The sequence below is a fragment of the Xiphophorus hellerii genome, chromosome 11 (genome assembly GCF_003331165.1).
Source record: "Xiphophorus hellerii strain 12219 chromosome 11, Xiphophorus_hellerii-4.1, whole genome shotgun sequence".
NCBI lineage: Eukaryota > Metazoa > Chordata > Actinopteri > Cyprinodontiformes > Poeciliidae > Xiphophorus > Xiphophorus hellerii.
The window spans coordinates 20520530-20548169 of NC_045682.1; the positions used below are offsets into that span (position 1 = coordinate 20520530).

The window sequence follows — 27640 nt, forward strand, 5'->3', positions numbered from 1 at the left end:
TTTGGAAGGAGTTTGTTGTGGAAAGAATAAAGCAAAATTCATTGCAAATATTTCAAAAGTGCTGTCAGTCCACAAACTCTGTGATTTTGATTGCAAAAAGAAATCTAAAAAACAATGTCAAAATTGTGGAAGGACTGATGTGTGTATTCTGTCATGAGAATTTCATTCATACCTGAAATTCCTTTGGTTTTTTGATAGATTGGAAACAAAGGCAGATGGTGACTTTTCATCTTTGACTAGCTGATCTCATATCTCTCTGAAATAACTTTTTTTAAAGGTACTGGCTGAACCTGCCAGTCTCCTCTGCTGCAGTAATAATAATATAAAATGTCAGTCAGGTCCACCAAATGAAAAGGGAGGGAAAAGAAAATAAGATGGCCATTCACGACCAGGAGAGAACATGTGGGCTGCAGAAAGCCAGAATAGGCACCTGCCCACAAACCTTACATTCATCCTCATCTGGACCCTGCTATTTTCCAAAGGGGCCTTGTGGAAGCACAACTTGTATAAAAACAATTTCCCTCCTTGTAAAGTACCACATATAATTTTAATTCCAAATAATAAAAAGAGTCTGATCAGGCTCTAGCTTCAATAAAAGAAACCTTTTATTGCTGCATTTGTCTGCTTTATTTATGCGGTGTACCGTTACTGGGCAGGAGCTTGTGTTTGTGGAGAGAAGCTTTCTTCTGTTGCTGCGTCTCTTCTTGCCAAGAGAAAAATACTTACGTTCTGCACTGCCCTCCGTCTCTCTTTAATACCCCGAAGCACCACTTTGAACCCCGTTGTTTGGCACTATTCGGTAGTCCTGCCTCAGAAATGTATGGTTCCCAGAAGAACAAATTTTGTATATTTTGCTACAAAACTGTAAATCAGAGAATCAGCTGGCTAGCCTAGGTGTGATTTCCTGTGAGAGGTGGCTGGTGCGATTGATGACATTCCGACATGCCAATGCTGCTAACATGAAGTTGACCTCAGAGGTGGAACCTCACAAACAAACTTAGCTTGTGAGGCTATCGGGTTACTTTGTTTGACTCTAGCGTTGCAGTCACAAGACTGATTAGCCTTGAGGGCCTCATAAGGGGAGATGGACCTTCCAATAGGTGTCACTGTAGCCCAGCAGACTCTGACCTCCTCTGCTGACCAGCACACACACACGCACACACACCCCTCCGTGTTGTAGTCACAGCTGGCATAGCTGTGTTCACCTCAGACCTTCCCCACGGTGATTGGGGTCACAGGAGACTTCCACTGATCTCTTGTGACCGGTGGTCTCCCTAAGTGAATTTCCTATTCGTCTCACACAGCCTTTCCCGTAATTATGTAAATCTGTTGACTGCATTTGGCAGCAATATGATACTCGGCAACGTGTAACAACAAGTAATGCGACAGAAGAGTCTGGTTTTAGTTAGGGTTGCATTTGAACTGGACTCGCGCTCCGAGAACACTCGCCACACCTGTGTTACATTACTGTTGTTCAGAGGAGAGTGAAAGGGGTGGAGGGAAATCCAGCAATGGCAGATGAAGTGGAGGAGCTTTCAGTGCGTAATACTGTTCCTGCTCCGCTTTTGACCCATGTAAAGAGTAAGGCAGCATTTCATTTGAGCTGTTCTGAATGTACATGAGTGACATGCTGTAAGTGACTACTGTCAAAGGCAAGTCACAGTAATGGTTACAAACAAACTAATGGAATCTGGCTCTATCACAACTTTAACATAAGTAGCCCGATCTTAGATTTAAGTCCATATATTTCTTGGCCAACCACTGTGTAAAGGCCTCGACACAAGAGAGGCGACGTCTCTCTCTCTCCATTTATTTCCTATGAAAGTTACTCAGTGAGGTGACAACCGCTTGCCCTCCTCCAGCCAAGCGAAATTCAGACATGTGAAATTTCAAGCTTGTATGCATCCATGTTCAACTTTTATCTGTGTCCTGTGTGTTGATTTCACTGCATGTGGCGGAAAATTTCACCTTTCCGTATTCGTCACTTCTCGTGTGTCAAGCCCATAAATATTACTGGCTTTGCACACGGGGAGTGACACCAACAGTGACAATTAATTGGACGCGGTAGCAGTGGCAGCGACAGGAACAAAAGTTTAACATTCTTAAACTGTCATGTGTTGTGTGGCATTGCCAGCACGTCTACAAGGGGCAACTTTTGACGGTTGCTCCCCTGGAAGAGGTAAAGCTCATATTTGAGCTACTGTCATCATTCCAAAAAGTGCCATACCTAAACGAAGTGAGCCTTCGGTGAAGCAGGGTGTCTTTCTTACCTACTTTTTCAAAAAATTCCAGGGTAATGTTTCCAAAATAATGGGTTGAAAAGAATGGGACTTAACCTTGGAATTTTCTTGTTAACTTTATGCTTTTAATCATTATTTACTTTAAATGTTTAATTTTAATAGAAGGATTTATGGCTTCTGCCGTTAACCCCTATCCCCCAGTTCTGCACAGATCAACATGCATTCAAGACCGACAATCACTCATTTCACACTTTTACCTGAAGTCATTTTAGAGTGAGCAGTTATCCTGTCATTCATGTTTTTGGATGGTAGGAGAAAGTTGGGGTTCCTGTAAATAACCTACTGTATCTTCAGGAAGAACATACAGACTCCACAGCTGGCTCAGAGAAAATAGTATTAAGAGCAAACCTGCTCTAACTGAATATGGAACGTTGTCACCTCTTTTTAGTTTGTGCTCCTGGTTGTTTGAGTGTGAAGTTTGAAGGAACTGTCAAATGGACTGTAGCTGCTATTGAAGGACCAACCCCGATCAAGCAAGTTCCCCCTGAAAGCAGACCGCAGGATGTTAACGGCAGCCTAAAATGTGTTGTTAGACTTGCAATGTTTTGCTGTGTCCTTCTGACATATTACTTACTTAATAATCGTTAGACACTTTGCCGAACGCCATTAAGATTGTAAACGTCTTTCAACAAATTCCTCAGTAAATAAATTTAGAGTCAACATTACATAACAGGCTGTTCACATCAACCCAATCATCAACCCTAATCGTGAGCTACTAAGCTCTGTTTTTCATTTTCTACATCGTATCTCATCTTTTCAACATACTTCTAAACTTTCACACAGAGTGAATTCAAATGCAAATGTCCAATATATCTGGTTATAAAATCTTTCTTTTCTTTACGCTGTTCCTCTGGTGAATGGATTCTGATGTTTGAAAGAAAAGTTCCATACAGTGTCCATCAAGCTGCAGAGTTTCAGAAGGAAAAGGTGGATAAAAGTCATAACTTTAATAATGCTCCTGTACTTGCCTATTATTTGTCTCCAGACAGTTGCTCACACTAAGCAAAACTTCAGGGACTTTGACTTTACTTACACTTTGTTCTCTCTTATGTTCAGCAGGATCATTAGCTCTGATCGCCAATGTTGGAAAATGTTCATTTGTGTTTCATCAACCAATAAATTTGCAAAAGTAAAACTACATATGTTTTGTTTTATGATACCAGTGATTGATTGAATTACTTGTAATACAATTGTATTGAATCACGTGATCTTTTGACTTTGAGCTTTTCCATATTTACTGCAGCTGTTAAAGGTTTTTGTCAGCAAGAGCAGTTTATCAACCTATAAACTCTAAACATGAACTTTCTCTGAAGCTCGATTAAGCTTTCAATAATTAATTACTGAAAATATAATACATTAAGCTAACATCGCTTCATATTTAGCTTTATGTGGGTGTGTTTCACATCTCTGAAGGAATTGTTTTTGTTTGTTTTTTAAATCCATAGTATAAAATAACATTGTTCTGATTCAACCGACATATTTGGGTTAATTTTAAAGATTGGTTCAAAGTATAAAATTTGTAAGTTTAAAAAAAATGTGTAAATAAATGTTTCAACATTCTTGATGCTTAACAGAACTGGCTAAATTTGGGTTACCATATGCTGGAATCTGCCTCAAGCAAATTACAATTTCATCACATTTTAGATAAAAATATTATAAAAAGGAATGAACATAGTTAAGAGTTTCTCTCTGAGTCTGCTCTCAAATAATGTCGTTACCCAACAGGCCTCTCTCCTGCTTCTTACACCGACTGATTTTGTGACGAGAATAGAACGGCACACACCGTCTAACGTTGCTACTTCAAGATGTGAAATGCAACAAAAGTTCTAATCTCGGCTCCCATTTATCAGGGAAAAAGAAATATCTTTTGTAAGTCGTGTTTAGGTCAGAAGCGATTCTTCACAGTCCAAATTTGTGGGAAGAAATTTTCAGCAGTAAGCAAACGCCTGTGGTGTTTATGAGTTCTGATTCTTAGTTTGACTTCGAGAGTGGATGATGATGAGCGTGGCACGCATTCAAGGCCAGAACGCTGCTTCCAGTTGAAGGGAAGCGAGTTTCTGTTGTGAATGAATTATATGACCTTAGCCAGACTCAAACAACTTTTCAGCCCTGTTCTGTATATTTATGGAGACACATGAAAGGCTGCAGTGATTAATCATATTGGATTTCATATTCCATGCCGCACCACACGATTGTTGAGGTTTTGAACCTCTGTTGCACCATGTGAGGTTTTACCATCAACTATAGCAAAAGCTGTAAATGCAAAGTCTTTAAACATCTGGACAGTAAATAACAATGAGGCACAACTATAAATGTATGTCAAATGAAGAGTTTCGCATGTTTTTTTTGTTATACAGTTTAGCTCTGATCTGCAGCTATTTTAGGTCGGCCATTTTGTTTTTGCATTAGTGGTTGAGTGATGGAGGCTGAGTTGGGCAGAACAATTACAGTGAAAGATTCGGCCTAACTTATTGAAGTTGTTGGAGACAAACATTTGAATGCATTGAAAGAAAAAGCTTGACGAAAACAGGAAGTGCTGTCGTAAGCTAGCTTCCTGTAGATTCCCCCCTGTTGTATACAGCAATTATGTTCAGCAGACCAGTTTTCCTGGATGTTTTGTCAGTTTTCCACCTTTATGTCACATGCACTGTATTTGCTGTTCCTTGTAATGTTTTGTTTTATTGGGTCTTAGCTGCTGGGGTAAAATAAACATGCTCTATAGGAAAAACTTGTTGCTAGAAAAGGCGTGTTCTGTAATTCTGCTGGACAACTTCAGCTGAATTAAAACATCAAAACAAAAGATTGGATGGAGGTCCTCCAGAATGTAAATACTACTTTCTAATGTTTGCACCACAGAGGTGAAAGGACTGTTTATTGGATCAAAGCTACATGTAGAGCTCAGACTGCTGGCAACCATCATCCTCTTGGCAAGTGGAAGAAACGGAAATCCAAGGATTCGGAGCGGTGTATGTGGCTCTCAGAGCTGTAAACAAAAATTTACAATAATTGGAGCAACGCGCCACTGTGCGGGTCTGTTGGACAAGTAAAGCATATTGACAAGAGCCAAACAAGCTGAGGCATATAAATATACTGTAGTTGACGGCTATAATGAGAAGGATAAAGCTTCAGAGCTTCACCTGCTGCCATGGTGAAAGTTGGTGTTTTATGCAGCAGCCAAACAGCACCAGAGGGACTCTAGATGGCCCAGACTGGTTCTAATGAGGCAAGAAACGGTTACCATTTTATTGCATGTATCACTACGTGCCAGATGTTTTATATACTGAAATCTTTTAAGTTGGAATCTATGCAATTTCAGCCATATTGGACTGAAACATATTAACCCAGCTGGGGTTCCTACACAGCCTGGAAAATTCTGGAATTTAATTTAATTTAATTATTTTCCATATCTGCATTATATAACCTGGTTATTGTATATGACAAAAAAGTTCATTTGAAATGCTTTCACTTGTCAAATATTTCTCTGAAAATATCTTTAACATATCCTTTTCTATCTTTTATTTTTATTGTCACGAATGGCTGTCGTTTATGTCATTAGATCCAGAAGAGAGAGAGAGGTCATAAACAAGCTTCTCTCCATGAGTCTTGTGTCTGAGAACTGATATGTGTCACCCTTCAAATCTAATCGAATCAAATTTAGTTATATTGCACATTTAAGAACAACTGCTGTTAGCCAAAGTGCTGCAGACTAGATCAACAATATTTCCAACATAAATGAAAATGCAAATAGTGGAAGAAAGAAATGGAAACATATAAAGCCATGGACCGGATGTTTCTGCTGAAGCATCCGGTCCAAAGGACAGTGGAAGAGGGAACACCTGGTTAGCCCCTCTATAATGAGCTGTCATAAGTACTAATGAGCCCCCTGATTACCTTCCCCAGGGAGCCTGTAAAAGCAGCGCTCTTTCTATTTTTACCAATGGACAAAAGCACGCTAGCTATAAATCACAGGATAATTGTCCATCCATGCAGGACAGACATGCACAAGATCTTCTGGAGTTTGATTTGAAGACGTTTGATCTGTTCATACATGGATTGCACGGCTGGCTCATGATGAAAACATTCTGCGTCCCAGACTTCCTCCGGCTCCTATCTCCAGTGACGTTACAAGTTCTGAATCCTGACGATGTCTGAGCCGCATTTCCTGGACTGCTACCATAAAAGGAGATAAGTGGGAGGTGGCCTGGTCACCTGCCTCCCCCTGCACCCCTTGCCCTCGGCGCCTCGTCATCGGTAATCAGCCTCACAGTTCTCTGCTGCCTGCCCACATTAGAGCTCTAATCTGAAGGTGATTAGCCCTGACAAACTCAGGGAAACTGTAATATGCGGTATAAGCGAGACTGTTTGTTTAGCCTCTGAACAGGGCTCAGGGCGAGCAGGAAGGTTTCACCAAATGATGGATGGCATTCACTGTAAACTGACTGGTTCCCTCAGGATCTCAGTCAGCCTCAGTGTGTTTCTGTGTGGTCATGGCTCCAGCGGATTGGCAGCCTCAACGTGTATACAATCCCCCATTCTTTGCAGAACGGCTTTGTCTTCGCGAAGAGTCCTGCCCTTCTTAGACGTTGCCCTCAAACGTCATGCTACACATGCTGCGGTTTTGTTCAGTCGGTAAACTAGAACCTGAAGGTGCAGAGAAAAAGGTGTGAGCAGGAACGCGCAACCCTGCTTGGATCAACTCCACTTTGTCATGTGATAAAACTCTAGTGGGTGTCCCCCACTGCACCTCCCCACCCCCAGCCGCTTGGTGCTCTCACCTTTCAGCTGTCCTCAATGGGCCCGGGGAATTTCTCACAACGATCTGGTTAGCCCCATTACAAAGAAGCCTGTGGACGGTTTTGAAAACATGCTTACACACACACTCACACGCACGCCGAGGACGCCAGCTATCATCACAGCGAGTTAGGAAGAAGAAACTGGAAACGGCAAGCCATCTCTCAAGCCGATTGATCCTGAGTTACGTACATCGTCTTCTTACTGACACAGTAACACCGATTGTTTCTTTGTTCTGTTGTGTTCAGAAGAGTCGGACCTCTCTGCTTCTTATTCAGTGTCTGTTACAACACGTTGCGACATCCTCCCAGGGAACGGTTTGGGTTTACAGACCAGAATCTAAACCTCACCCTCTCTTCTGTTTGTTTCCATCCCGATGTCGAAGCTTTCGAGGCGCTGACAGTTGCAAATGATGCCCAGCTTTTTGTTATTAAGCCGTCTTGCGCTTTCTTCCTCTGCTGCTCCAACGTACTCCATTCCTCCATGCGAGTTAGCCGGGTCACTAGTGTTTTTGTTTGTCTCAGGCGGGCAGAGACGAAGGGAAGGAGAGTTTACGTATTTGACAGCCGGCGCACACTGTGATTGCCTCCATAAGACGAGGGCCTTAAGCAACACACAGATACGCTGCGTTTCCATTACAGATGTGCACAAATCTTCGTCAGTATTCTGCTAATGTTGAAAAAATCACAATTTCGCAATTGTGTTGTTTGTTCCATAAAATAAAAGTTTTAATTAAAATCACGTGAATAATTCAGTTTACGGAACAAGTCAGTAGCCCTCCCGCAGTCTTAAGAGTCAGGGTTAAAAATCATGGCAGTGATGTAAAGTGTTACATGAGATATATTCATATTTCAGTCATAGCGCTAGCGCTCATCATCAATCAGCCATCAGAGGAGAGGTCGGCGTTTTACTCAGGTGTTGGAGCAACAACCCCCTTATTCTTGGGTGCGGATATGCATGCGACTTTTTGGGGAAATTGTAGTCGTGATTTTACAGAAGAGCTACGGATTAAACATTTTTGAATGACTAACAAGTTTTTATGAACTGTGAAACGCTGTGAGAACTCTGGTGGAATCAGCTGCACATTGTCTGGGAAAAAAACCCAACAAACAAACAAAAACAAGAGTAAGCCATCGTCCTGCTACTACTTCCTGTTGTCTTTTTTGCCAGGAGTAACATCCGGCTGTTGATCATGTGACTCATGTGATGCAACAAAAGTATTTCCATTGCAATTTTGCTAAATCTATACATTTGGACATGGACAAAAAAACAACTCATCCTAGTCCAAAAGCTTTCTAGAGGGAAACTTGAGTTTTCTCAAAATGTTCATGTTTCAAAATAAATTTCATGTACGTTTATTTTGCTATTTCAATTTTACAGTCCATGGAAAAGCAGCTAGACACAAACAGAGCACCAAATGACAAGAAATTTGATGCAGCTTCCTCTACAAAAAGCTGGAGAAATTTGTGCATGTTGATAGTCTGGCTTGCAGAGCTGTATGCCAGCTGTTGGAATGTGAGCATTTTTTCTTCTAGATTTTGAGGAATTTTTAGTTTCCTGCCCAAACATAAAGTTCTGTGATTCCAGGATTTGTTTTCTGTGCATTTCTGACCTCAAATGGAGTCAAAAGCTTTAGCAAACCATTCTCAAAGTGGGAGTTTGAAATCTCACATCAGTCTTGGGCTGAAACAATTGATTGGATTAGTAGATTATTGAAATAATAAACAAAATTTGGTAATTGATTACTTATTAACTGGAGTAAACAGACTCCAAAAAAAGCAATTTTCTGAAAGAACAACATACTCAGAGCAGTAATTTAAGCCAAAACTGTACAGAATAAAATACATTTTGCATTCACGATCAATATATTGTATCCACAACAGGTGAGGCTTTTTAGCTTCACCTGGTTTAAATTCTGTAAAGAAAATCTCATATTAAACATCTTTTGGGATCCATTTTTTAAATATTTAATCCCAAAAATTAGGAACAGTTCTGCCCTGCTCTGTGTTAAGTCAAGCAGAAACATGTTATTATTTTTTAGCAGCAGATGCATCCTTTGGTACAAATGATCATACATTCACTAAATAAATGCTATATTATTGAATTTTAGGCAATAAAGTGATTATTTTATTATTTCAAGCGGAACCAGATGATTTGTTTATTTGCATCTTTTAATGTATTTTGTAATATAAAACATGTGTTTAAATGGAAAATTTGCAGATTGTGTCAATTTTATTTAATCAGATTGTCATAATAAATATCAATTACTAAAAAAAAATAATTAGTTGTTACCCTACATCAGTCCTATCCTTCTCAGATGTACGAACCAAAACGGTGATGTCAGCCTCTTTGCCGTCTTTACTCATAACTATTTTTTGTTTTGGAGTCCGGCCAACATTTTTACACGTAAGGAGAGCTATGAGCTATGAGAGCGAGGCTTGCATATGCAGAGTCATGAACCGCTGCTGCTCATGCTGAGGCATCCTGGGGTAGATTCTGACATGAGGCTCCTGTTAGATATGCATTGTGGTCATTACACACACTTCAGAGCTGCTGCCACGCAAAAAGATTCAGAGATAGCACTTTAATATTCCTCCTACAGAGAGCAATGCTGTATGTGCAACTACCGTTTTTACTCAGAGTGAGTGCAATATTTATTTTGTACTCCTATCTGATTCATAGTTTCTATGCTCTAGACAAGAACCTTGAGATGTCCATAAGATTTGGAATTTCCTTTTTTTTTTTTTTACATCTAGGAATGGAAAAAGCAAACCCTATTCCCTCATGTTGCTATTGGTTTTATTTTTAAACTGGTGGCGGCTTTCAGTTTCAAACCCAGTTCCGCCCTTAAGTCGACCAGAGTGTGAGGTCTAACTCTTAAGCATGAATGGATCTCTGTGTTGATGGCGTTCGGGTTTTGGACCTTTCCATCACTGACTGGGCTTTGAGGTGACCTTGTCCCACGATCTGAACATTTTTTATTAAAAAAATAAAAAATCCTCTAATGCAATTACAAATTTAGTTTCAAATATTGATTTTTGTAAATCAAGGGAGATGTACAAAAGCTTTAGCTAGTTTTGATTTGTGCAAATTTGAAGTGTGACTTAGCGGGATCTTTTTGGCTAGGATCTTAAACATTTACCTTTTAACCGATTCCAATGCATCAAACATCCATCTTTCATTTTTCTAAACCAGCTTAGTTCATGCTGGGTCTGCAGGAGGCTGATGTCTGTCTCCTGCACTCATAGGGTAAGAGGCACTCACGTTATTATCAAAGGTTTGCTTCAAAATTGGAACCTTTGATGATTTGGCATGATTTTACATATAGAACTAAACTATATTTAGTTGTTTTGGAAGTTTTAAATTTTCTTTTTAACATTAAATGTGTTGGTTCTGTCACTTCTTTACTGTTGCAAAGAAGCTACTAAACAATGTAGCCATTTTAAATGTAGGTGTTATGTTTTATTTTATTTTATTTTTACATTAGTCACATACTCCCAACCCTACTCCTCAAGGCGCACTGCATGCTTCAGATGTTTCCCTGCTTTATGATGCCCGATTGAGTTGACTGCAGTTCAACAAACACCTGACAATTGAACTCACCTGGGCTAATACCTAAAACATGCAGGGCAGTGTGTTTTGAGGAGCAGGGCTGGGAAACGCTGGTTTAGATTGCTTTTGTCCAGTGGTGCAGAGTGGGCCAAAAATCGCCAAGTTGTCATGGCAACCACAGTCACTCTTTGGGGCAATACTTTTTGTTTTTATCTGCTTAGAGATTAATTTTAAATGCAATACTTTAATTTATCAAAGTAAAGAACATGGAACTGTTTTATGTTTACCCTTAATAAAAGAAAGGTGCTGGGGTTACTTTCTGGATCGACTAAAAAATCCTAAATGTTTGTGGCTCCACTTACTGTGATATTAAAAATGAAAGAGAAAAAAAAGAAATCATGGATACTACAATGAAATACTTTGTGTTGCACCTAATACTTTGCAATTATAAAGAAAAACAAAGATCTCCAGCTTCTTTGGGGTGTGACATATTACATAGTCAAAGAAAAAAAAAACAATTATCAATGTGCGTTAGGGGCTGCTGACGCCCTCTGAGCCATTTTTCTCCTGATTAAGTGTGAAACAATCCCCTCTTAACAAGGACCGGTGACCCCGGCCGAGCTTCTATTTCCCTTTAATTTCTTATCATTAAGTCAGTCATCCATTATGCTCCCTGTACGAAAACGCAGCCCGTCATCCTGACTTATTGGACTGTGGGAGTCACGTGCAATTCATCTCGGCACCAGAAGTGTGTGTCGGAGAAAATGGGGGGATTGCCGGGGCTGCGGTTGCCGTGGTAGCCGAGCGGAAACAAAACAGATGTCAGATGGGTGCCGAGGTGGCCCGTGTGACAGCGGGGCCTCAGAGATGTACGGTGGACGGCGTCCAGGGATGTAGGTTAAATAAACTCCCTGCGATGATCGCCGGCTGGCATTCCTGTGACATCACTCCTAGTGTTGGGGGAGATGCATCTGGCGCTTCGAGGTGGCCTCGTTCTCCTCTTTTTACTGGATTAGATTCTATCATCATAAAATAAAGGAGGAGGAACTGTTCAAGGCCAGAATTAGAAAGTGGAGGGGGAGAGGCTGCTGAACAACCTAATGAGGTCCATAATGTGCTCTTTGCACCCTTTTCATCCAGATGTTTTATCAGAAGTGTTTTTCTTGCCGCCCCCACCTCATCTCCTGTCTTTCAGCGCACCTTGCTTGTTATCACACATGCCCGTTATCAGCAGAAGGTGCCCATTGTGTGTCCAGATGAGTAATAGTCTGAAAGAGAGAATAGGAACAGGTCATGGTGGAAGAATGTAGACTTCAGATGTTTTCTGTAAGGGATGTTTTTTTTTTCCTCTCTCTCTCTCGCTCTCTTCGCCTAACATGTCAGGCTCATGCATGAGAGTGGTGACCGCGTGCTGTATGTGTGGCCCGAATGGGTGTAACGTGTTGCTTTACATTAATGATAATGTTCCCTTGTTCCCTTGTGTTGCAGCTGAGATATCAGCACGGTTTGACCACCCCGGACCTGCAGCAGACGCTACCCAACCTGAAGAACTTTCTGGAGCACGGCCTGATGGTGCGATGGTAAGGATGAAGAAAAAGCATCCAGTGTTGATATCGTATTTAGGTTTCTCTTCAGGCAAAGCCTAATCACGCATACATATCACAAATACTTTGTGTGTGTGTTTCCCCCCCCCAAATAATTTAAAATAATTTTAAAGATCCCTGTTGAAAATGCCTAAAAGGAAAATATATTATTCAAAGTCCGACCGCCACATGAATACACAACTTAAGATAACACAGCGTTACGCCAATGACAACATATGAAACCGCATGTTTTCAGCCATAAAACCTGTTGCATATAAAAAAAAACAACTCTTCAAGACCAGTCCAGCTGGCAAAGCATCCCTGAGACACAACAGTCCAAAGAATAAGCGGGTTCTCTGGAGTCCTACTCGTGTGTCAGAGGCCCAACTTTTTTCATTCCTGCAAGGTTTTCCTTAGGCTGTCAGTATCAGTTGTACTTCTTATTAGACTTCTATGCCATCTGCGTTTCCATTGGACATACAATTGCGCAATTCGACATTTCGAAAATAAATTTGCTTCATGTTAACGTGCCAAATTTAAAAAACAATTTGTTCTGGCACAATCAAGATTGGTTTATTTCGCAAAACTGCAATGGAAACTTTTTCTTTTTTTCACATTATCCAACTCACATGATCAACAACTGGATGTAGCCACTGGTGGAAACCATAAAAGAAGAAGAAAACAGAAAGTAGTAGGAGAATGATGAAGCATGTTTTTTTAATGACTTATTGCATTAAACTTATTCGCGTGTGATTTTAATTGTTTCTTATTTAATGGAGACACTGCAACTGCAAAAAAAATTTTTTTTTTTACATTAATGGAATATTGACAAAGATTTGCACACATTAATAATGGAAACGCAGCTATAAATCTGATCCTTTTCTTTGTTAGACTTAAGGGGAATAATCTGTTGTTTAAGTTGGTATGTGATACAAATATATTAGTAAAAAAATGTTAAGATATTTTCTAGGCTAACAATATTACGTCTCCAAACAGTTGTTTTTATCTCTTCACCAAGTATTATTTCTGAATTAACTTTATGTAAACTTCTTCAGGTATAATAGGGAGTTTTCTCTGTTTCTGTGATTGGAATATCTCTGAAATTCAGTCACCAGTTCATTTTTATTTTTTATTCTGTCTAGCAATGAATTACTCTTACAACGTTTCCTCCCAAAGCATGCTAATCTAATTTATGTTTTCTTAAAACAATCTACTACAGCCATGCAAAAACTGGATACCCATCTGCCTTAATAATATCTCTACTATCCTCCAGTTGCTTAAAAGTGTAAAATAAATTACCTACATCTTACAAATCATGTCCAGCTTCCTTCAGGCTACTAAAGTGCAATGTAGTAATTCATTGTAGTAATTAATCTCCATGCAGCTAAGATTTATGACATTGTTCTCATGCAAAAAAAAAAAAAACAGTCCTTCTCTTAGTGTCTCTTAGTGTACCGGTAATATTCCTTCCCTCCACAATTATCACTGCTCAGATCTCTGTGTGTCTTCTCCTGACCTGCAAGTGACCCCCAGTAAACCCAGGAGTTGGTATGAATCAGACTTCGGCCTATAAAAGACGAAGATGTCTTTGATCCTCCGATCTTCTCCAAGGGTCAGCAAAGGGGAAAATGTGTATTTCACACATTAATTGAATAATCTTTTGTTTTGAAAGAAAAGAAGCCATGAAGAGTCGGAGCTTCCAAATCAGCTCTCCATTACCGCACAGCCCTCCCCCCCGGCGTAATGGGAAATGGAAGGGCCCAAAGATACACGAGATGAAAGCATTGCTCCTAAAACCCTTAAGCTATGCATGTGTGTGTTTGTGTGAGTAGATGGAATATTTTAAACATGGAGGTTTGTGGTGTAACAGTACTTTAACCACCAGATCCAGACCTTTGTAAAACTGTTACGCCAAGCAAACAGCTGACATATTCACAATTAAGCCAAAAATAATCCTGACGAATTTGGATTTATATTGATCTTCATTCAACAAAGAACTTTGCGTCCAATAGGAAATGGTACGGCCATTTCTGGTCGAATATATATCCTGGTAAAAGCAACCATCCTCCACTGCGCAGAGAGAAGTTCCAAGCTAAGCGACGCAGCTGTTGATGTTAATTCAGTACTTGGAACATGGACTGAACGACTCGTTCATAAATTCTTCTGTTCGCTGATGGCTTGGCTGCTCCAAAAATGTTAATAACACTCCCAGTCAAAAGAAACATGGTGGTTAAAAAAAAAAAAAAAAGATTAAAGCTAAATCTGAATAATTTTGGGCTTAACTGTTTCAGGAGGAGACTGTACATAGTGATGAAATTATTCCCTTTCAGTATCTCACTTTTATAGTTGTCCGTTCTTTCCGTTAGCTTTAATCAACCTGAAGGTATGTGGCTAAATTGCCTGTTAGAGAAAAAGTGAATGTTACTGGAGTCCTATGTCCTCCTAAGTTATCCCATCTTCCTTCCGCCTTGCCTAAGCCTAACACCGACTGCAACATTGTCAGCAGACTATGTTTGGACCATTACAATCTATTTTAATATTAGAAAAATGTTACTTTAGATTTTTAAGTGTTGAGTGAAGAATTTGGTGCAATGAGAAGTGAAAAGATCAGAATCACAAGAGAAACTCAACGGTTCAAAACAGTAACATCACGTGATCTCATGTTCACTGACCGGTGTTTTTAGACTTTCCTTAGTTTGTGGGATAAGTTGAGTTTCTCCTTTGACTTTGACAGATTCCGCATTCAGTCACTTGCTAAGTATTTTCAAAGGTGCCTGACCTTTTCCAAACAGTTTCTATGGAGGGTTTCCCAGATGGTCCTGTGAAACAAACCATCTGGTGCATCACGTTAAGGCACAGATCTGCTTTTCCCACATTTAGTCCCTACATGGACAAATACCAGCGCTGTCCAAACCGCTCAGTGCCAGGATTTTCCTCGTAGGTATTCCGTCTGATGCAGCTCATTAACACTTCTCCTTTCGTACCCAACTAGTGTTCAGCCAATATGCATATTTAAACATTTGAAAACCGTGTTGAAATTGATTTTATTGTCATGTTGGAGCAGCTGTGCTCCTGTGAGTTGGAGCATTGAAGTCTCCTTCATCTTAAACATATGGAAACTATATTTCATCTGGTCTCAACCATATGTTTTACACAATCAAGTTACACTCTGTTGCCTGCTATGATATATGATTTTTTAAGGTATTCAAAGTTAGGAGAACTTTGACCTAATGAAATATGTACTCTCCACTGTACCATCCCGTCTTACTCAAGTAGAAAATATCAATCACTCTCTTTTTTTGTTGTGTGTCTGAGTAAAAACACTGTCTGAAGAACGTCCATTGTCCAGCTGACAGGATGAAACTCGATTACCACTCCAACATTTGTGTTTTACGCTTCAACCCCTCCGCTTTCTGTGTCTGAGGCTCTTATTGTGAAGAAAGAAAGGAAGTACTTAGTGCATTGCCCATTTTGTGTTGATAAAGGTCTTTCCACCATAAGTTTCTGAACGTTTTTTATCTAGAACTTAAAGCTGCAGGAATGTTTATTAAAAAAATTAATTATCTTACATGTTTGTTGAAACTGTCACTACGTCGTGACAGCATGGTATGAGACATATAATCTTTGAGATACACAATCTGCGCTCTTCCTTCTCCCAGTGCTAACAACAAACAACCAATCAAATCAAGGAGCCATGTTCTCTGCACTCGCCGCTCACCAACCCCCTCTGATTGCTTGTCTTTGACCGTCGTATTTCTTCTGATGGCTGCAGCAGCACAGACAGGAGACGGAGATCTGTCTCATTTCATACTATCAAGATGGGGGGATAGTTTTAAACATAGTTTTATAAAAGCTACATACTTTGAATTTTCTGAACCTTTAATTCCTTTTTTTTATATACATTACGACTGTTATTCCGACACCTGGACCGTTTACGTAGATTACTTGTCCTGAAAATGAACGACGCTTTGTCCTGTAATAGTGCTGCTGTAATCTGTGGATACAGACCAACGCTCATTGGAGACCAGAATATGACTTTATACAGTAAAATCAAAGTAACACAGCTTTAGTCTTTGAGTTTTCCATATGGGTTATGGTTTAAAATATTTCGACTGCCACTACAAACTGTGTAGAAATGTGTAATTAGCTTCACTGATCCCAACTCGTGGAAAGAAAGGAGAACTAAGCTATCTAAAGACATCATCTGTAACCATTACATAGCAGTTAATAAAGCCTGTGAGATGCCTTGTATGAACATTAACCAAACACATACATGTTGCAGCTGTGTGTCTGCACAGCTCTATTCAAATGTCAGATCAGTATAAACGCTGCAAAATATTCAAACTAAGTCTGTTCACGTGAACGCTCTGTCACTGGGGGAAGTGGAAGATTGCATTTCCTTTAAACCATTTTGCTAAAAAATATTGACAGTGACAAAGATACTGTCAATTTTTGATAACACTGTGAAAATACTGATGCTATATACTGGTACGTGTCTGCTCTCCATTTCCTAGCTGTGCTAGACTACATGGCCGATTCACAGTTTATTTATTTACTTATTTTATCAATTTAAAGAGCATCTCCTTTTCAGAATTTGATCAATCTGGTTTGAATAACTCAACACTAGTTTGAGATTTATGGAAACTGTATTCTCTTGGTCAAAAAAACATTTTAATGATTTTTTTGTTGGAATACCGTCTAAGAATTAGATAAGCAAAATACTAAATCTGATACTCTGAATAAGATATAACTTTTAACCTTTATGTGAAGTAATTAGGTTTAGCAATATTTACATTTTTTTAATCACACTCTTTCAGTCTTCTTGTTGTAGATGTGAATGAAACACATCCTTCATTCAACCTGGAAAAAATTATTCAGAGAGTCTTGAAAAGAGTCAGACTCCCATGTCTCCAGGGGAAATGGTGCCTGTCCCACAGAGCTCTCCTTTTTTTTCAGGAAAGATACTCTTTTAACACGCACCGTTGCACCATTTCCTTTCCATATAAACTCCAGCGGTTTGGTTTGGGGGGGGTGAATAAATTCAGATACAGTTTCTCGCTTTGGGACCATCTTATGAAATATGGATGAATAGAAAGACTAAATGGCAGCTGCAGGTAATTTTTCCCTTATACTGTGACAGACGGTATAATCTGCTTCCTTTGCATCTGTGCCACCTTTTACTTCTTTCCACGCATCCAAACAAGGATGATCCTATAAGGGAGAGAGGGAGCTGCTTCCAAATCAGGTTTGGAAACAGAGCCAACTCTGTATTTCTAAGTATTTCAGCATGCATCCTTTCTGCAGGGAGATTCCGTTTAACGCACCGAGACGAACACTGATAGTGAGCTGGGATCATCTTGAATCTTGTGCGCAAATCAAGTGAGACGGTTTTTGATGGAACGAGCTCAAAAGTTTGTTTTTGTTTCGTTTTTTTTAACTCTCCTCCGGCAAGTTTTTGACCTTATCTTTATACATTTCCAAACCGCGTTGCCTCACAAAACAGATAACCTGGCAAAAGAAAGAAACGCTAGCTGCAGACAAAAAGATCAGGCAGAACAGGATAAGAACCAGCGGAAAGATGGTGAATCTATTACCCCGAGGCAGACAGGGACGGTACCAGAAAACCGCTTTAATTGTGAATATGCGCAGTCTGCAAGATTAGAGCTTCAACATGCTCTGAATCCACCGAGAGTTTTCTGGAGGTTCTCGGCGTCCTCAGCCCACCATGTTTCCCTGAACGACGCTTTGTTTACACGGCAGAGGAAAGGTGCAGAGGCAGGCTGATTCAACACCGATAAATGTGGATAGCAGCACCTTGCACAGAGAAAAATAAAAAGCTGAAATATATATATTAAATAAGCAATTTGCAAGGTTCATTGAGCCTGACAGGTGGTTGTGCATTTTCTGTATTCCTAATAATGGCTGATTTAAAGGGTGAAACCAGGAATGTTTCTTTTTCTCTGTTATGGATCGCTGTGATGGTACATTAACTCTCTGGACACCAGGGCATACTATGGTAACATTACAATTTTCATTGCTTCACTAAGCCAAGAGTTTAACTGCTCTCATGATAGTTTTTTACTCTTCTTTGTTGTGAGGAACGGTAGCTCTTTTAAAGCTCTGAAATGCTGTCCGAATCCAAAAAGCAGATGGTAGAATCGCAGCCCCCGATGTGCCGTGGTTATTCCCCATCTTCAAAGGCCTGACCGTCAGTAATCCTTGCCCTATTAAAGGAAAACCCCCAAACTAGCTTCCACTGCAGTGCAGATGAAATCATAACATGCTTTTTGTTGGGATATCACCAGGACACTTCAAAGCACCAAATCTTATCTGTTCTTGTTTGCTTTGGCCTCAGCGTTTGGCTCTTAGCGGGATTCAGACATGAACAGGGGATAATGCTGTGGAACCTGTCGAGGGCGGGTTGGCCGCCGGAACGGCTTGGAAATCTTGTTTCCTCTTGAAATGATGCCAGGTTTGACATCGGCAGGAAAGGAGGAGAGCAGGCTAAAAGGAAGTAAGGCTACGCTTGCTTCAGTAGCTGCGTTTCTAGTGACTACATAATTGTGCAATTTGACATTTCAAAAAATATTTTTGACCATATCGAGATTGATTTATTTCGCAAAACTGCAATGGAACCACTTTTTTGCATCACACGAGTCACATGATCAACAAACGTCGAAGAAGACGACGACAAGAAGTAGTTGGATGATGACAGTGTGGCATGTTTTTTTTTAATTGACATATTGCTTAAACAAACTTGCTCATGTGTGCTTTTGATTACGTTTCTTATTTAATAGCAAAATCCCAATTGGAAAATTGGGATTTGTTTTTGGCATTATCTGAATATTGACAGTTTTGCGCACGTTTGCAATGAAAACACAGCTGGTGTGATGTTTTCTGTGATGAATTAGGCATAGGAATCGTGTGGTCCATCTAATTATTGCTTCTACTAAATCAGCAGAACTTTTTTCCAGGGAGAGATCATGATGATTTTGCGTTGCTTCTTCAATTTCTTACAGATATAAAAGTTGCACAGAACATTTAACCTCCAAGTTCTGGTGTGCAGTTTTGGAACAATATTTCAATAAATCCTGCAGTCTTCCATAATACTGCTGAAGCGGGTCGAAATTTTTCTTCTTTCAATTTAGGCAAATTACAAAAGGATTGATTCAAGGGAGTGCTTGAATGTTTGATCATTTCTTTCAAAAATGTCAAAAAAATAAGTTATTGATCTACTTCCTGTCTCTAAAATCTAATATTCCCTCTTTAAAAAAATGTGTTTGACCTTCTGAGTTATTCATTTATCCAAGGAGATGCTTGTTTAAATAGTTCCTACTTGTAGAAAGGAAACGGTGATACTTGAACCGTCACACAGCAGACCAAGAATCACAGTTACCCGACTCTGAGGAACTGTTTGGCATTGTTCCGTGTTTCCATCTCTCCTAATCTGCACATACGCGGACTGTTATCCTGCGCATGTAGCCTAATTAGCCACATTTGAACAAAACATGACGTCCGGATAACCGTTGAACTGGTTTGGAACAGCAGATGTTATGGCTGGCCAGAGATCTGTCTGGCTCAGGTCTCTCACAGACACACCCAGTCTTCTCACTTACTCATTCACCGCTTCTTAATTTGACACGTGAACTGAAAGGGAATAACGCAACACTGCACTACTATCAGTGTCCGGTTTTCATGTGAGCAAAAATGGCTCACTGCCCAAAGCGACACAGACCTCTGGGTGCCACAATCACGTTTTCGTGTCAGTTAAGACTTTTTCATTCCGTTTTTAAAGGGAAAATCATATTTTTTTTAGCTTTATGTCATTTTATAACGTTATTCCCTCATCAAAAACAAATCTGGAGTGTATGTTTTTGATTCTTTCATAAAAGGTTTGAGAAATCCTATAAGCTCCCATGACAACCATTCAGCTGTGCAAAATGCTGGGGGGACCTAGCTCCGTCTTCGCGGACGCATAACACCGATATAAAAGTGGTTAAAGGGTCAATTAGGGGAGCGATGTTGTGATAACTTCCTGAAGGTGGAGTTTCAGAAAGAATATGAGTTTTTAAAGTGACAGATGCCAAATTTCAAGATGTTAAATTACAAAGTCAAATTTCTTTCAAGTCATATTTGATATATGCAGCATTTTTATAAGAACGGAAGGTAACATAGTTACTTGATAGTGCTGTGTAATGTCACTACGTGCCTGGAAAAAAAAAAGAAGGACTTGGATTGTGTTTGACCATCTAAAGAAGTTATGAAACTTATACTGGATTTAACTCTTGTAATAATTTAGCACTGTTGCCTTGCAGCAAGAAGGTCCTGGGTTCGATTCCCGGCCCGGTGTATTTCTGCATGGAGTTTGCATGTTCTCCCTGTGCATGCATGGTTTCTCTCCGGGTACTCCGTCTTCTTCCCACAGTCCAAAATTGGTTAATTGGTCTCTCTAAATTCTCCGTAGGTGTGAGTGTGTGTGTGCATGGTTGTGTGTCCGGTCTCTCTCTGTGTTGCCCTGCAACAGACTGGCGACCTGTCCAGGGTGACCCCGCCTCTCACCCGGAACCTTAGCTGGAGATAAGCACCACCTGGGACAAGGTTGTTAGAAAATGGATGGATGGATGCTCAGAGAAAACTGTCTTGACACTTCTGCAGGAGCTAATATCTATGGTTATCTTTATTTCGGCTCTTAGAGGTTCAACCAATCTGTGTTTTCCTAAGTTTTCCAATAAACAGAGTTTCAATATTTAGGGTAGTCTTTAGAGGGCTTAATATGGCTTGAATAAGAAGATTAGATGATTATTTTCAACACAAATCTTTTTACATTTTCTTTTCAGCCTTTGTGTTTTGTGTCTAGAGATGCTTAGAAACAACTCTATTTCCATTTTAACAATTTTTGCAGGAGCACTGAAGCCTCTCTTTGTAGGCGAATGATGTGCGCTATATGACGCGTTTTTGCTGAAATCCCAGTCTGCATATAGGGGAACCCTTTCACCGACTCTGGTGAACCTTTCTCAGCATGTTTATCTGTTTCCTTCCCATCAGTCAGCCATGCCTCGCTGTATCCTCACTCCGCGGCCACACTGCAACCTTATTCTACGGATGGTTCTGATTTTACTGCAACACACCCACTTTGAAGTTGACTGGTTTCTCTTAACACGAGGCGAGCGTCTCCTGTCTTCGGCTGGACGTCCTACCTGTGAACCCGGTCAGGACCACCTCAGCAGGGTGTCTGCCGGGGTCAGGCTCGGGGTCCGTTTGACAAGCCGTCATGTGCTTGGTAGTAAAAACGTCCGTCAGACGGCCGACCAGCCGACCCTGAAAGCGTGCGCTCTCGACGCCGATGTCTGCGAGCTACTCTTCCTCGATAAATGTCAGGTGACAGGAGACTTATCTGTTATGACAGGACATCCAACTGAACAAGCAGAGACCTGTCCTCAAGCCTTTTAACCAACACGTGCGTGTGTAATGTGGCATGGAGTCACATTGAAGGCAGCACTTAAGTAGACCAGAGAATTGTGCATGGCCTTGGCTATTAGAAGAGCCAGTGAGGCCCCCACTTAGATAGATTTATGACTCCAGTCTGGGGGCTGGGCGGGGTGTCCCAGATCTCCAGCCTGTTATCTGTTTTGGAAGAAAATATCTGGCATACTTTGGTGGATGCCTGCTGCGCTCTTCCAGTCAAGAGAAAGTGAGTGAAGCCTTGGAGGCTGCAAAAATGCTTTCTGAATGCTGTAAAGTGGAGTGATTTACAAAGAGCTGCAGCTGCCCCCTGGATTAGAAGCAAAGTAGCCGCGCTGCCGAGGTGCTGATAAGTATCGGCTCTCTCTGGAAGCCTCACTTTTGTTCTGCCAGCTGGGTACCTTAATAAAACTTTCAGTGCCTTACGAAGGTATTCCTACCTGAAAAAAATTAAGCTCTTCCACTTCCTCCTAATGCTACTGTTGCGGTGTGAAGAAGTGCTCAGCTCCCAGTCAGAAACAACCAATCAGAGCCAAGAGGTTTTATCCACCGTCGGCGGTGGCCATGCAAACTAGCCTTAGCATTCTTGACAGGATCTGCTGTTGGTAGAGCCAGGGTAGGGCGTGAGCAGCATTTACATGAATGATTGACAACGCAAAGACCCTCCCTCTGGCTCTGATTGGTTGTTTCTTAGTGGTGTATTTCTGCAGTTAGCACTGGGAGAAAGCAGAGGAGTTAGATTTTTTTTCCTCAGATTATCTTTCTTATATTGTCGAGACATATTGATGATTTTAACAAAAATGTAAAAAAACCCATTTTGTTTTATAAAAGTTATACTGCAGCTTTAAACACAAGCCAAAATACTGCAGCAAAAATAAAACAATATGCCATCAGCAACTCTTTATTGAAGCAGTGGATTTAGCCATGCAAAAACACATAAAACCAATGTTATGAAAATATGTCGAAATTGTTCTATTTATAACTAACTTTTCTCTGCCCAGACACACACAGAATCTCCGACTTGCCGCAAAGTCAGGTCGATGTCAAAGTAGATGCTATTTAGGGGTGTTGGAGTAAAGGGGGCTGAATGTAGATACTTGACTACTAAACTGCACATGGACTTTTCTTCCATCCACAGAAGCATTATGTCCATGGTTTTATCTTATTTTCTTGTTCATTACCATGTTTGTTTCTTTGCTCCTTACAGCGACCGACATCACGTCTCCAGCTCGATTCCAGTGCCCTCCAAGTCGCAGCTGGGTGTGTCCGCCGCCTCAGAAACGGGCTACCCTCACCACAACAGTTCTCCGGACCGAGGCCCGAGGAAGAGGGCGAGCTCGGAGGCCGAGGCACAGCTCAAGTACAAGCCAACGCCTTCCCCAAACAACAAGGCAGCCGCAGGGGAAGAGAGGCCTCCGGCTAACCTGACACCACCTTCACCGGCACCAAAACATGTGTCCTCGTCACTTGATGCCAGCATGGCCTCGCCTCACCTCAACACACATGCAGCGGCCGAGGAGGAGGAGGAGGAGGAGGAGGAGGGGGAGCAGGGTGGGCACACGGAGGTAGAGGAGAAAAATAAAACCGCTGGCGTAGAGAGGGAAGCGGATAAACAGAAAGAATCCGAGGAGCGGCTGGCCAGCAGCGCAGGGGCATCCAGTTCCTCCGTAGTGCAGGAAGTTGGAGAGGAAACTGTTTCCAGTAACCATACAGGCGCAATGAACGGCTCCCTGGCAACAGGTCAGGCGCCGTTAGGCCTCGTCCCGGAGCTGCACTGCTCCGTGGAGCAAGCTGAGGAGATCATGGGCACAGAGGCCACGGGGCTAGGGATGGGGTTGGGGCTAACAGAGGAGGCCCGGCTGGAAGACTACCACTGTGTTCCCGTGGATCACGCGGTAGCCGTTGAGTGCGACGAACAGGTGCTGGGCGAGCTGGACGTGGCAGGCTTTGAGGAGTTCAACAGGCGCATCTATGCACTAAACGAGAACATGTCCAGCTTCCGCCGGCCACGCAAGAACTCTGACAAATGAGATTTATGGAGTGGTGCGGGGTGGGGCAGAAGGCCAGAGGGAGTCTTGGTAAAACTTGCACATCGTCTGAACAGATACAAGGCAGGGAGATGAACTGAAAAGACTGGAGTGTGGTTCTGAGCAGCAGCTGTTCTGGATGAACCGATTTGCACTTATTAATGACATTTCCCCCAGAAATCTTTCCAGTTAGAAAAGTCAAATGTAAGTCCTGGGACAGAAAGTGTTTTTGTTTTGATTCCAGCAGCTATACATCTTTAGAAAAATGGCCCGAAACGGCTCATCGGGTGTTTTAAGTTTGACATCAGTTTCTGAATTCAACAATTACGCAAGACATTACATGGGACCACTCAGGTGACATTTCCACTCATCTGGTTTTCCAATAGAGATGCACAGAGAAACAGAATCTAGTCATTGTCAGTTTGTTTGGCTCTGACAATTACAAACTTGACCCAAACTCTTCAGTGTGGAAGTTCCTGCTGTGAGAAGAAGATTAAAAGTTTGCTAGTTTAGTGTCATTGAGGCGTTTAAGATGAAGTCAGGAGAAGCAGATATAAGTTTTGAAAGAAATCTAAGTTTTCTATGGCATGTTGGAGAATGTCAAAACAAATGCAAATATTTTAGGACACTTGAAATAAGACAAAGCCAACATACGAGTAACTTTTTAGCAAGATATAAAAGCTTGTTTTAAGTAGTTCCTAAATATTGGTAATTTAAAAAAATAAGTACTAGCTCTACTGGCACTAGTTCACTTCCACCAAGACATTTTCCAATTATATAAGTGAATTAATCTGCTGGTGGAAGTAGTCCTTTTTTCATCCATATTAATGAGTTATTTACTTAAGACAAGCTCCTATATCTTGCTGAACAGTTACTTATTAGTTTTGATTTATTTTAAGTGTACCAACATATTTGCACTAGAAACTAGACCAAAAATACTTGGTAAGACGTTGTGTTTTTGTAGTGCTGGGCTTGACTCAGGCTGCAAGAGAGAGAGAGCAAGACTTACAGCAGATAACAGGAAGGCTGAGTGTAAAGTACTACTTTCGGAACTCTCTCAGGTCAGGAATAAACCGAGTTATCCTAATGGTGTTTCAAATGTCAGCCCAGTGGGTTGGATGTCAGTAGAATGCTTTCTATTATAGATCTGAATGTTATTAGCAAGGCAAGCCTTACAAAAACCTGAAATTGGAAATTGACCACAGTCGTCTTGTATCTTTACGGGCTATTATTAGCATCACAACCCTTTACAACTTCAGTTAAAAATCCATTTCCAGCACATTGTCTTCAAATGTTTTGTCTTCATTCCCAGCTTACTGTCCCAGCACTTCCACCGCTGACGAACATGATAATTTCAGGGTGCATGTCACTGGATGTGTGCAGCAGGGAGCTTTTGGACTCTGATATAAGTGAGCGTCAGACAGTCATCAGCATGCAGACAGTCACACATACACAGTTAGGACGCTCCCACCAATGAGCTTTGGGCACAGCAGGATTTTTGCCGTTGCACAGTGAGGTGGAAGCTGCGACTGGGTGGCCGGTTGCGGAGTCATCTCGCCGATCTCCGCCCGCCGACGGGACACGCACTCTGCACACACTCGGTTTTCCTTCAGGCTTTAAACGGGAATTTCACAGGTGGACGGTGGGACCTCACAGCCAATGGCAGGGAAACGGTGCAATTGATTCTTTCTTTCATCCACCTTTGTGTCTATTCCTTTGTTGTTGATTTATTTTACAAGCTCTCTGATAAAGAATTCCATTCTCAACATCCGGTCCGCTGATGTTTACATTTACATTCGGTTGATTAAATGTAATTCTGTGTTCTGGAATGTCCCTCTCAGGTTCCTGTCTAACTGTTTTTTTGAACAAAATCCTGCTGTCTGTGATTGAGTCCTGTGTCTCCCTGTTCCGAATGCTTTCCTGCACTGGTATTCAATTATTGCTTTATTTATGTCTCTACAAATATATGTGAAATATAAACCGATGCATAGATTTATTTCCTGATAATATTGAATGTCGCACATGAATATTGTTAACTCCTGAGACTGATATCCGATGTAGGGTGCCGGACTGAGTAATCTGCCACGACAAAGATGGACCCGCCACCTTCAGTCCATGAAAAGTTTTAGATCCTGTAAGGTGGAGACTGGAAGACGTTGCATTGAGAGAGAAAAAGGAACAATGTTAAATCATTTCCATAAACTGCTCTACAGTTAAACAAATGTACATATTCTTTTGTATGGAGAATTTTTTTGGTTATTAAAGACCTTCAGTCCAACGGCATGGCTGTATTTGCCCCCCCTTTACGAGTTGTCTGACTGGTTTTGTATAAGTGCGTGTGGATGGAGTTGCGATTCCTTAAATTAATGCCCACAAAACCTTGCCAGTGAAGCTCATGTAACAAATGTCGAAAAAACACAATTTCACAGTTTTGGTGTTTGCATTAAATAAGTAGAGCAATTAAAATCACACGAGTAAGTTGGTTCATGCCATTGAAAACATGCCGCCGCGCCGTCATCGTCCATCTAATTCCTGTCGTCTTCTTCGTGGCATCATCCTGCTGTTGTGTGACGCCAAAAAAATTTTTCCATTCCACTTCTGCAAAATAAATATAATCTTGATATGGCCATAAAAAACCACCTCATCCTAATGCCTAAACTTTTTTTGAAATTGGCTCGTTTCCATTGAGCAAATTTATTTTCAAAATGTCAAATTGCGCAATTGTACACCGTGTTCCAAATTATTATGCAAGTGATATTTTCTCAGATTTTCCTAAGTGATCATTGCAAATGATGGTCAATATAATTTTCAAGTCATGAATTATTACAGTATTAATCAAATTTTACTGAACAAAGCTCCCCATGGGAACAGTATTTTTTTCAAAAATAAACTCAAAATGCACTGTTCCAAATTATTATGCACAGCAGATTTTCTAAACATTTTATGGATTATAAAGAACTGCAAACATGTACTAAAATTAAAAGCTATTTCAATCAAAAACATCTTAACAGACCGAGTTACATGTTAACATAGGACCCCTTGTTTGATATCACAGCACAATTCTTGCATCCATTGAACTTGTGAGTTTGTGGAAAGTTTCTGCTTGAATTTCTTTGCAGGATGTCAGAAAACCTTCCCAGAGCTGCTGTTTTGATATGAACTGCATTCCACCCTCAGATCTTCTGCTTGAGGAAACTCCAAAGGTTCTCAATAGGGTTGAGGTCAGAGGAGGATGGTGACCACACCATGAGTTTCTGCCCTTTTATGCCCATAGCAGACAATAAAAGATCCGTCTCTAAAACGATCAGGATTCAAGATGGACCATGTCCAAAGAAGTAAAGGTAAACAAGGTTCAAATTAACCTTGCTTATTCTGACTGGGATGATGTGTGTTGGACAAAGTGTGCGAAAGTTTTGGGATTTAAAGTTGTAGGTATGTTTGGGCTGTTATGAAATTCAGGATATGATCAGGTATCCTGGTATTTACGCAAAAACTAGCACCAAACAGCTGATCTTTAATACATTTTATTGTGATGGACTGGTGACCTGTTCAGGGTTTACCCTGTCTCTATTTAATTATTTTCTATTCTGCTTTTCTAAAATGGGCAAATGTATGTTTTTTTTAAGTGTTGCCTTTCAAAAAGAAAAAAATTATTGGTGCTACTCTCTGAAATTTCACATTTCCAAACAGCTGAATTTGTCTTCATTGAGCCAGTTGAGTTAAAGTTACATTTGAAACTGCTTTATGTGTGCACAACGTCTAACCTCTAATCAGAAATGTCACTTTACAACCAGCTCTTTCTCAACTAAACTTTTTCCTATGACTTTGATCGATGTGTTTATGGGAAGTTCAGCCTTATTTCATATTTCTCGTCGTTTGGGGACAGGTGCACGCTCCTATAAATGGTGATCAGATCTTTGGTGCA

At 40.8% G+C, this 27640-nt stretch overlaps 1 protein-coding gene across 1 annotated transcript in view; it reads left to right on the plus strand.

Annotated features, from left to right (window-relative positions):
* Positions 1-26021, plus strand: part of uvrag (UV radiation resistance associated gene) — a 110295-nt gene extending 84274 nt beyond the window's left edge. Inside the window, exons 14-15 of the mRNA XM_032576413.1 lie at positions 12132-12223; positions 22896-26021. Of these exons, the coding sequence (XP_032432304.1) occupies positions 12132-12223; positions 22896-23718 (915 nt within the window). The 3' untranslated portion in view covers positions 23719-26021. The remainder of the gene's footprint in view (positions 1-12131; positions 12224-22895) is intronic.
* The last annotated feature ends 1619 nt before the right edge of the window (positions 26022-27640 follow it).